Below are 12,044 nucleotides of genomic sequence, written 5' to 3' on the forward strand. Positions count from 1 at the left end.
AGGAAATCTACTATATAGGATACCATAGTTCATGGTTCCTCTCAAATATTTCATTAGTCTATCTAATGCAGACCAATGCTCTCTGTTGGGATTATGAGTATATCTACTCAGTCTACACACATCATAGGCTATATTAGGCCTTGTAAAATTCATTAAATGCATCAGACTCCCAATAGTCTGAGCATATTTAGACTGAGCAACTGGGTCACCATTATTCTTTTTCAACTGAGAGTTAGCATCAAAAGGAGTGCTGACAGATGTGACATTAAAATATTCAAACTTCTTAAGAAGTCTCTCAACATACTGTTCTTGTGACAATATTTTGCCATCTCACTCCTTATAACTTTAACTCCCAATATTGTATTTACTTCACCCAGATCTTTCATATCAAAATTAGCTGACAGAAATAATTTTGTACTTTGCTCAATATTTAAATTTGTACCAAATATAAGTATGTCATCAACATATAGATATATTATCACATAATCATTGTCTACATCTTTAGTATAAACACATTTATCCACCTCAACTGAAGAAAAATCGTCTCTCAGTAAGACTTGTTCAATTTTCTCATACTACTGCTTAGGAGCTTGTTTAAGGCCATAAAGAGATTTAGTTAATTTACAAACTTTATTTTCTTGTCCAGGAATGACACAGCCTTCAGGTTGAACCATATAAATTTCTTCTTCTAAATCACCATTCAAAAAGCAATTTTGACATCCATTTGGTGGATAAAAAGCTTACGGATTGAAGCTAAGGCAATTAAAACTGGAATAGAAGAAATTCTAGTCACTGGTGCAAATGTATCAAAATAATCTATATTTTGTTTTTGAGAAAATCCTTTTGCTACTAACCGAGCTTTATGTTTATCTAAAGATATCAGGATTAAATTTCTTTTTGAAAATTCATTTACAACCAATAGGTTTTGCACCAGGAGGTAAGTCAGTTGAAATCCATGTATTATTTTTCATAATGGAATCAATTTCAACTTTTATTGCCTCTTTCCAATATTTAGTATCTGAAGAAGATATAGCTTCAAAATAATTTGATGGTTCATTATCGACAAGAAAAGTTTGAAAATCATTTCCATAAGAAAAATATTCTTTCCTAGGCCTTTTGCTCCTTCTCAGTTCCTTATTAGAGGTAATTTCATTATTTGTTTCAACAGGTTTATGAGAAATTTTATCAGATAATGGATAAATATATTCAAAGAACTCAGCATTCTTTGTCTCAATTATAGTATTGCAATCAAGCACATCACTTTTTAAAACAAGAAATTTATATGCAGCATTATGTTCTGCATATCCAATTAGCATGCAATCAGCAGTTTTAGAACCTATTTTTCTCTTTTTAGGTTCAGGCAAAAGAACTTTTGCAAGGCACCCCCACACTTTTAAATATTTTAAATTAGGTTTATAACCCTTCCACAATTCATAAGGAGTTTTGCCTGTTCTTCTATGTGATATTCTAATTTGTAAGTGACATGCAGATAGAATAGCTTCACCCCACAAATTATCAGGAGCATTAGAACTGACTAACATAGAGTTCATCATCTCTTTCAATGTTTTATTTTTCCTTTCAGCTACTCCATTGACTCATGTGAATAAGGCGGAGTTACTTCATGAATTATTCCATTCTTTTCACAAAAATCATTTAAAGTTAAATATTCTCCACCTCTATCTGATCTAATTCTCTTGATTTTTCTACTAAGTTGATTTTCAACCTCAATTTTATAAGAAATAAGAGCATTAAATGCATCATCTTTATTTCTAAGCAAATACAACTTAGTATATCTAGAAAAATCATCAATAAAAATGACATAATATCTTTTACCACCTCTAGTCATAGTCTGCTTTAAATCGCCTAAATCAGTGTGAATCAAGGATAACAATTCTGTTTCTCTATTTAGGGAAAAACAAGTCTTTCTTGTACTTTTAGCTTCAACACATATTTCACACTTATTAATATTACTTGAAGCTAAACCAGATATTAATCCTAGCGACTACATTTTCTTTATATATGCGACATTAACATGTCCTAGTCTAGCATGCCACAAAGAAATTGACTCAACCATATAAGCAAAAGAAGATGCATTTTTATTTCTAGTATCGAAAATATTTAGCACAAATAAACCATGGTTACAATATCCATTGCCCACAAAAATATCATTTTTGGTCAATACGACCTTATTATTTTCAAATGAAACCTTCACTCCAACTTTTCCTAATAACCCCACAGAAACCAAATTAGTTTGGATATTAGGAACATGCAATACATCACTCAATGCTAGAGTTTTACCAGATGTGAGTTTGAGAAGAATATTTCCTTTCCCAAGAACGCGAGCTGTTCTTGAGTCACCAAGATAAATAAATTCTTCTCCTTCTTCAATTTGGGTATGTAAAACAAAAATTTATTTTTGTCCACACAAGTGTGCCTAGTAGCACCAGAGTCTATCACCCAGTCTCTCACACTGGCCACATTATTTATTTGGGAGATGACCGCAATAATTATATTATTCGCTTTAGTCAAATTTAATTTTGACTTAGCGAGATTGTCATTTATCCCAACTCTACTATTGCATTGAGGTACATTTTTCTTGAAGGTTTTAATATTAGCATTGGATATGTAACCATGTCTGTTCACATACCTGTGTTTGGACATTAGTGTCTGTGGATGCAATAACGTATTTGCAACACCATGGATATCTGGCAGGACAGCTGGAACAGTAGCAGTAGAGACAACACCAAAATTGGTAGCACCATAAAAAATTTCCGTAGTAGTAGTACTTGCCATAGTTTCTTAGGTTGCAGGGAAATGACACCGAAAATAACGATAATAATACTGTAATAAAATTATTTGTGAGCGGAAATACACCAACTGGCTTGAGTCGTGCTAGGCACTGTCCTAAGAAACTATTTCAGCAATGTGAAATGTTTTTCCAGGATTAAACAAGCCCATCTCTATTTAGATAGAGGATACAGGAATCAACAAAATTAAATAATAAATCCAGCAATTTGGAAGAGAAAGAGCAACTAATATCTTATGCCAATCAAAATATTTTAAAAGAAGAAATTAGAAAGAGAGGGATGTATAGGAGGGGAAGAAGATAGAAGAATTTCTTCTATGCTAATGATTAACTTTTCTTGGTGTTTGATGATTGAAGAATGATGGCCTAATCATGGCTATTTATAGGCCTAAGGAAAGCTTCTTATATTGCCAAATATTTCATTGCATGAAAGAGGATTGCCACTTGTTTATGGCTTAGCCATTTGGCTACATATCTTCATGCAAAGTGCCACATGGTGGGTATTCATAGCCACTTGGCTTAGTAGAGCCATTTGTCACACAATCTTCTAAACCAATGCCACATGTAAAAATCTTTTGACACATTACCAATAATTATCAACATTCACAACGTTCTTGATTCAAATGGAAGCATTTTTACTGTCTTTATAAAGCCTTGTAGCCACTGGAGTTGCACATCAACAGCTATTATGATCCATTACTACTTGATTTCTTGCCCTATTTCCAGTTCTTTAATTCCCTTCCTTTATTTTTGATATTTCTATCATATTTCGGTTAGTCTTTCTTCTATCTTTGGTGCCAAAATATTTCTGCAGATCGTTTTATGAATATGCCCAAAAGTAAGTTTAGCACAGTCAAATTCTAATTGGATTAAATTTAGTAGGTTAATAATAGATTGTGATGCCGTGTGCACTAGTCAGGATCAAAATGGGCGAAAAAACTTCATGTCATGCATTTGACCTGGTCAACGAAGATAAAGCCTTTGAAGGCTGTGACGTGTCGACGTTATGACGTATCAACCTGACCCCAAAAGGTCAAGGTCATGTGAAGAAGGCAAATTGTTGTTGAGGTCCAGGTGGCTTAATAGAAGACGAGGACGAGGACGAGGACGAGGACGAGCATCCATCCTCGGCGCGCAATAACGGCAGTGAATATTACTTTTCGTCGTACTATTTAGGGTTTTGTGGCCCATGTACTCAGATAAATAGGAAGAGATATAGTTCTAAAAAGACATCGAACATTTTTGTAAAGAACATCATTGACATTCTCCGTGAAGATTCTCTCTCTTTATTGAATACATACAAAGTCTAGCTTTTCACTTCTTTTATCCTTCTCTCCCGATCCAAGAAGAATTGAAATATTCAACTCCCTACCCTAATTGATGATATAAAATAAAAGAAGAAATTATAGAATAATGTGAATCACCCTGTATTGATAACAATAAATACACTGTTTTCTCAACTAGAGGTGTCACCAATTAGTCAAAATGAGTGAAAATTAAGTGAGATTATGATTCATAATTCAATGAAGACAAAGAATGTTGGAGTGATTTTTTCCTCATTTGCTTAATTTATAGTGGCAAATTAAAGTTATTTGATAAGTGTATTGATGGGGAGATTGCAAATATTCGTGCAAACTAGCTCGAATCTAAAAAGGTAAGTAATAAAATTTAGTATCTTGGTACATATTATACCAAGATATGTCAGCGGCATTGCAAAAGAATGATGAAAATTCTCATTGGCAATAAAATGTCAGCTTTGGACCAATTGTCTCATTGATTTATTCCTTAAAGACATTTTTAGCACCCCTTTTAATTCTTTAACGTGGGGTTTTCATGTGGTCCAACACGATTTTCCCTAAAAACGCCAGTGATGCCTTTCTTTCTTTTTTTTTTTTGATTGACTAATTTGTTTTATAAGCCCCCCAACATAGAAAGAAAAATGCATGTTGGAGTAGAAAAAGAAAAGACTTGATGTTGAGAGGAGATTTGTAACGGTAATTACTTAGAGAAAGAGTTTGTCAAACAGACAAACACGTACAATATTATAAGGAACTAGGTGCCACAAACACATATTTTTGATGTTGCTTTCAACTTTCCTGTATTGTACACAGGCGGATCCAGAATTTAGAGCTTATGAGTGTCATTCTTTATGTTAACGGTATATCTACCTCTAGCCACAAAGACTGAATAAAAAAGGTGGATCGATTCGATAAGGTTTTTATTACTCCGATTAGGTTGATTAAGCTTTTTATACACATACATAAACAAATAAGTTCGATTTTGTCTAGTTACTTTATTTTCAAGCTTAAATTTAAATTATATCATGAAAGAAAAGTGCACAAAAAGAAATTAAAGCACCTCCAATTATAAAATTTGCTTAAAAATAGCTTAACTACTACGAATGTTTGTTTAACTAGATTAATTTACCTTTCGTATTTTTGAGTTTATTTTTTTAATCTTAAATTCCAAGTTTGTATAGCAAGTCTTTGCAAAGCAAAAGCTTCAAATTTTCAATCTATGAGAATCAACTCAAAAATCTCTACAACTCAAGCCATTTAATTTTCTAAAAGAACAGAGTCATATTGCTTATTTATACTCCAATATACATAAAATATTGTCGCGTCATCTTAAAAAAAGAAATACTATATATAACCTAAAATCAATTAAAATGACTTATTGAAACAAATTGCTTCCGAAGTATATATGTAGAGAAGAAAAGGAAGGTTACTGCAAAAAAAATATAAAAAAGAAAAGAAGAAGCAGAAAAAGAAAAAAAAAAAAACAATAGAGACGGAGATATAGCAGTGGCACCCGACTCTCTTTTTTGTATTGCTGGTGGCACTTACTTTAAATATATATTTTGTACTAGACACATAGATATCTTTTCAAAATTTTAGCCGAAGCGTGTGGGTATCGTACTACTTCTACCTCTCAAGGTGGATCCGCCCCTGATTGTACTATGGAATTTCATCAATACCAATAATTGAAGGAGATAGGTAATGCCATTTCTCTGTAATACATAAGTAATAATTTAACAATTTAATAAATATTTAACATACTTTGACGAAATAATCCAAGGAAATGGGGAGATCGACAATATTGTCACACGTTGTTTTGGAGCAGGGTGAATAAAATGGAGACTCACATTCGATGTCCTATGTGATAAGAAGGTGTCACCAAGATAAAGGAAATTTTTATAGAATAATTGTTAGACCAATATGTTGTATGGGGCAGAGTGTTGGTCAGTTAAGAACTCACACATTCAAGAGATGAAAGTAGCGGAAATGAGGATGCTTAGATGGGTATTCGCGGAGGAGAAGCCCCGATGCCCCGGTGAGGAGTTGTGAGCGGCTGGCGGTGGTTGGCGCGAGTCGAGGCAGAGGGAGGCCCAAGAGGTATTGGGGAGAGGTGATTAGGCAGGACATGGCTAGAATGCGGATTTCCGAGGACATAGCCCTGGATAGGAAAGTCTGGAGGTCTAGTATCAGGATTGCAGGATAGGGGCGTCTAGAATTTTTCTTACTTCTGGTCCCGGGGTCGGGGGGGGGGGTTAGGGGGGTGGAGTTGGTAGGGCTCCCTATAGATGATCTGTGTATTGTATTGTGCCCCCTTATGGTAGTTACTGGTCGATATATTTGCATGCCATTTTATTTATGGTTTATGTTTAGATAATTATTTATGTGATTTCTGCTGGAGTCACTAATGCTCTTTTGCTTTTTGTTTTTTGTTTTTGTTTTCCTTTTCCTTTTCCTGAGCCAAAGGTCGATCGGAAACAACCTCTATGCCTTTTCGGGTAGGGGTAAGGCCTGTGTACGTATTACCCTCCCCAGACCCCACCTTGTGGGACTATACTGGGTAGTTGTTGTTGTTGTTGTTGTTGTAGATGGGTGTTCGCGCATACTACTGTTATCTCTTTTACTTTGGTCATCTTTATTATTTTTGTTGTTAATACTTTTTTTCTTAAGTATTTTTGTCTTAGATCTTTTTACTCCTGTATTTTTCAAACTGTTTTAAAAGGTCTATTAGAAATAACTTCTCTACCTCACACATGGTAGGGGTAAGACTTGCATGCATTCCACCTTCCGCAAACTCCAATTGTGGATTACGTTGGGTATTTTATTGTATACTTTGACAAAAATAAAAAATGTTATTATTGATAAACTTAAAGGACTGAAATTGCTTAAGAATATAGTTAAAGGACTACTTTAAACCTACTCTAAGAATAAGGAACCATTTTTGTCTTTTTCTCGGCATCTGGTCTATGGATTTCAAACAAGCCCAAATCTTTTCTAGTCCAGTCCCTTTACATGTTCGGTTGACATCAAATTGAAGGTTTCCAAATTCAGACCCAAACACCGCCAATTTTTTCAATATATGACGGCGGAGTTCATTTTGTCAAAAGTGGATTGAACGACGACCAGACGACCAGTCAACTTTCTCCCAACATTGCGATCTGCCAATTCCCAGTCTAGGTTCATCTCTTTCTTTCTATAGATCTTTTGATCTTTTTGTATTTTGTGGCTTAATAGGCATTCTAGGAAAATCCAGGATTTAAAGTCAATTGGTTCAAAATAAGTGTAATATATTATTATTATACATGTGTTGAGCTGATATTAATGGGCACAGTTGAACCTTCTGAATTGTTCCAGATCCACCACTGTTCTCAGTTTGTAATAGCTGGAATATTCATATTCTTAGGTGTGTTTGATATGAACAAAAATGTTCTTTTTTGGTGGAAAATATTTTTCATTGAGAAATCTAGATCATTTTCCAATGGTTTTGTTAGGACTTAAGTCCATAGCAGTCAAAAGCAAAAAGTGCAAAAAAGCGCCAAAGGCTATTGGATCTTTAAGCGCAACATTCGATTAAAGCGTGGGCTTTAGCGAAGAAAAGCGCCACTGAAGAAAAATTAAAAAATAGAGATGTAATGCAAGAAAATGAATCGGTGAAGGTGCATACGCCTTAGTACCTTGATGCCTATACCAAAGCCTAATTAAGCCAGGCGAAGCGCACAACCTAAGGTTCACCTATTTCAAGGCTTAAGAGCTCTTTCAGCGAGCTTTTAACAACACTGATTAGGTCTGAAAGTAATTGTACGAGTTGAATGCTAGAGTTTAAGAATATTGTTTTATTGATATTTCTGATAGTTGACGATAATGTCTAAGTGTTGGCCAAAAACAAGTGGTATGAAGTAACCATTGACTTCCTCACTTGGTGGGTAACAATATTTTCGCGTTGAAAATGATTTCATTGAGAATCTCTGCATACCTGGCACATCCTTTTTATGCTCATCAAATTTAATCGGTCTTTTTTCTGTTTTGGTTTGCTTATATTATCTGACAACTGTATGTTGCGTTTTTCAGGATAATCGGTTTAGACTACAACAACTGAACTGAGATTTGATCATACTGGGGAAAATGTACTCTTCATTCTTTATGGATTATATTTTAGTTAGATCTTGGTGTTACTAAAGGTCAAATTCAGTTGCTAATGTTTGTTTCATGGACAAGATTAAGAAAGGAAATTCTGTTGGAATATGGTGTTTTTAGTATAAGTAGCCTGCTGTTGACTTAATGTGCTGTTCAGAACTCAAATACCGAAATGTGTGTTTACTAGGAAGGTAGATTATATTCTCTTAGCAAGTTTCACCTGTAAAATACTGCAGTCCTTAAAAGGACGACTTGGTCAAGGCGGATCATTATTTCTTTGCTGAAGCCCCCTAAGTTTGAATTCAAATTTATTTGCCCACCATCAAGCTTTATAACTTATTGGTTCCGGTGGGAGTTTCCAACACAGTAGGTGCTGGTTCAATATTCACTGTTTCCTTTCCGCTACCCCGTTCCCCCATTCTCCTAGTATTAGAAAAACTTCCAAAAAAGAAGTTAATTGCCTTGACCTACCTTTATATCTGGAAATTTGAAGGAGTAACTTTTTGTATAAAATTCTCTCTAGCTCGAAGAATTTAATTATATTCTCCCTATAAAAATAGTTAAAGAAATCCTTGAAAAGGTAAGGAAAATGGGGTCTAATTGTTTGACCTACTCTTTTTAGAAGAAGTTGAACCTATTTGAGTTTTGCTTGTGCAATTAGTATTTTTAGTGATGTTATTTAAGTGCTTCTGACATTTTTTTCATTGGTGTGCAGGGGGGCACGTGTACAATGGGATGAGGCAAATTTGGGAGAAATTGAGGCAAATAAACCAGTGAGGCAGAAAATAACTGAACCAAAGACACCATATCACCGCATGACCGATGATGATGATGGTATGTTCATGCAATTTCTCTTAGTTTTCTCATGCCTAGTCTTCATAATAGAACTTTCTTGCTATGAATCAACATAGCAAATATGATGGTGATGTGTTGCAAATTCTAATTTTTACATGACAATGAAATAGATGAAATGTAGTTAATTTATAGTTACTAACCTTTCTTACTTGCCCTCAATAATTAGCTTCTACTGAGGGATGGTCTGGAAGTAGTATTACTGACATCGCATGAGCTTCTTTGCTTGGTGGCTTACCCCTTCTGAATGAGTCTGAGTCATGTTGATGATCTGGAATTTTACTTGGTTGTGGATTTGATTTTTGTAGATAGTCTGATTGGAGGTAGTTTATAAGTATTTCTTTAACTCCAAATGCTGAAGTTGATTTGTTTTTCTTTTCAATATTTCTATTGCATAAGAAGCTTCTCAGTTGATGCTTATAGGCACCTGGAACCTCTTGGATTTTCTTTATAGTACGAGGCATTAAATGCTTGATGATATATTAGGTTATTGGTCTACAACATTATATTATGTAAACTGAGATCTTCAAAATTTCAAAAAGGTAAGTGTTCGACTTAAGCAGTTGTCTTCTAGGAAGTGTTTTTACCTTTGAATTCTCAAATTACATTGATGACACTTGATTTAAGGAAAAATTTGATAAGCACGTGGCCTTATATATATATATATATATATATATATATATATATATATATATATATATATATATATATATAGTGGTCTTGACCACATGTTAGTGCTGAGATATATTAGGTTATAGGCTTTTACTCAGCCCTCTAGATGTGATCTTTAAGCCCAATCCACATTATGCCTTGCTTTTCTCCTCATGTTATTAACTGAATTCGGTATTATATGGGACATTATGTGCCTTTTTTTTTCTCTCTACTCATATGGATTTTCTTTTAAATGATATCATAAAGAGTATGTAAGCTTGAGGTTCTTACTTGTATCTAATTTATTTCACGTACAAATAAATTATTGTAAGTTTTTGCTATTTTCTCAAATCAGTTTGGCATTCTTTGCTATTGGTTTGATTTGAAACTTGGTATTTATTGTCAAATAGGGTTATATTATAGTGTGTATAATTTTAAGGTTAAATGTAAAAATCATGTTAATATAACAGGACTAGAACTATAATTATTGCTCTTATTGCTTTTCCAGTTTTATTCTGACTACAATGATACTGTAGGATCTCTGTCTTCTCTGTGGGATAGTTTTGAGGAGGCCAATGGTGATGCAATACACTCAGAAGTCATATCCAGTGAATTGGATGACATGGCTTCTTCCAGTGGAAATAAATCCAGGCAGTCTGGCTGGACATCTTCGGAGGATGAGGCTGATATTATGGACCAAGATGACGAAGGTCTAATTTTATCTGTCCTTTATGTCTCTTGTGGTTCATATTTCTTATTCTCACTATACAGAACTTCCTAGTAGATACTATTCCACAACTATAGCATGTTCATGTAAAAATAAAATCGTCAAAGCCATCTTTTTTGACACTCTTTTTGTGTGTTTTCTCATTGCCCGTGGGCTTCAGTGGTAAAACATTATGCTATAATATTTTGTAATCAGTTTCTGTTGCTATCAAGCCTAGTTTTTTTTGGTGATCAACTGCTTGCACTTTCAGTTCTTTTGGATCAGTGACTTCTGCTATTTTTTTCTGTTAGTTTATTTGGATAAGTGGGGCTGGGTCAGGTTGCATCAATGACTTCAATTATGCTAGATGTCTTGTACACTGTACTCACAACCAACTATTACCTGGTCTTTATTTTTTCTCTACAAACAGATTCTGGTTCAGAAAGGAGCAAGAGCTTTAGGGAGCACAGGCGAGCACACTATGACGAATATAGAAAAATCAAAGAACTGCATCGAACGGGCTCCTCTCTTGAAGAAGCATCTGATGATGAGATTGGGAATCTTGAGGAAAGGGATGGGAGATGTAATACATCACCGTCATTGATGGCTGCTGTTAAGGGCATTGACATTGCGGAAGGAAGCACAGACGCTTCCAAATAGTCCTCTGTCCCAGCCAATTGAATATGGATCGCCCCGAAAAAGTACATTATTAATATCATCGTATTTCCAAGAAGGTTGTTATTACAACCCAGTGTTTTGGTTTTGATATGTTCACTTTTGCTTGTAAGTTGTATATAGGTGGTTTCAAGTTCACGCATGGGATGAACATCTTCCATTTGGTGGCTGCCATAACTTTCCGCTGGAAAATATTGTGAAATCACAAACTAAGATTTTCGACTGTGATACTGTTGTTTCATAGTTGTCATTGTTGACATTTTTGATTGCTGAATCTGCTCTCAGTTATCTGGGAATCAGAGTCATGAGAGTAGTAAGTTTGTGACAGCTTTGGGCCTTTTCTTTTCTACTTGTGCTGAGTTTCCTGAAATTAGACAAGGTTGTATAATTTGTAAACCATATAATTGTTGTTGAAACAGAATACTTCGAAGCCACAAGCAGAGTGCTTGAATGCATACTAGCGTGTATACTTTTGTAAACTATAGAATTGTTGAAATACGACATATCGGAGCCATTTTCCATGCTTAACGAGCTTGTAGATTAATGCTCCTCGTTGTTACATTATCGGTACATAGCATGTGTAATGTTTGGCTAGCTTTGTGGAAGTTGATTCATTGCTTAGTTGATACTATAGTTTAAGGTTTTCACAAAACATGCCATAATATTTATGTGGCTATAAGACCTTTGAAACTTATGGTTTAAACAATTTGTAACATTTGTGTGGTTATAAAACTTATATTAAGGGTTAAACGAGAAGTTTAAGTAAAATATTTTCAGATTTAGAAAGTTGTTATTCTTTTTGGGCGAAATACATAAATGGCCTCTTTAAGTTGTTCACAACGATCAAAAAGCCACCTCAATTTACCCATTTACTATTTAGATAAGTAATTATTCAGTGTATAAAGTAAACACTCGAGTGCAGAAG

At 34.4% G+C, this 12,044-nt stretch overlaps 1 protein-coding gene across 2 annotated transcripts; it reads left to right on the forward strand.

The window, feature by feature from the left end:
• Positions 1 to 7,082: 7,082 nt before the first annotated feature.
• On the forward strand, positions 7,083 to 11,647 carry LOC109210951 (protein GLC8-like). Of its 2 annotated transcripts, XM_019374435.1 has the most exons (5): positions 7,084 to 7,278; positions 8,170 to 8,225; positions 8,951 to 9,069; positions 10,275 to 10,448; positions 10,875 to 11,647. In XM_019374435.1, coding segments are annotated over exons 2-5 (525 nt in total). In that variant the 5' UTR covers positions 7,084 to 7,278; positions 8,170 to 8,223; the 3' UTR covers positions 11,105 to 11,647. The 2 variants fall into 2 exon arrangements, with proteins under 2 accessions (XP_019229981.1, XP_019229980.1); XM_019374436.1 differs by lacking the exon at positions 8,170 to 8,225 and having other exon boundaries at positions 7,083 to 7,278.
• The last annotated feature ends 397 nt before the right edge of the window (positions 11,648 to 12,044 follow it).

Source organism: Nicotiana attenuata, unplaced genomic scaffold (assembly GCF_001879085.1).
Source record: "Nicotiana attenuata strain UT unplaced genomic scaffold, NIATTr2, whole genome shotgun sequence".
Taxonomy (NCBI): domain Eukaryota; kingdom Viridiplantae; phylum Streptophyta; class Magnoliopsida; order Solanales; family Solanaceae; genus Nicotiana; species Nicotiana attenuata.

Bases quoted from the DNA above. Each gene is read 5' to 3' on its own strand.
- LOC109210951 (XM_019374435.1), top strand. The intron at 9,070-10,274 runs GTATGTTCATGC...ATGATACTGTAG, and splicing joins CATGACCGATGATGATGATG to GATCTCTGTCTTCTCTGTGG. The intron at 10,449-10,874 runs GTCTAATTTTAT...CTCTACAAACAG, and splicing joins TATGGACCAAGATGACGAAG to ATTCTGGTTCAGAAAGGAGC.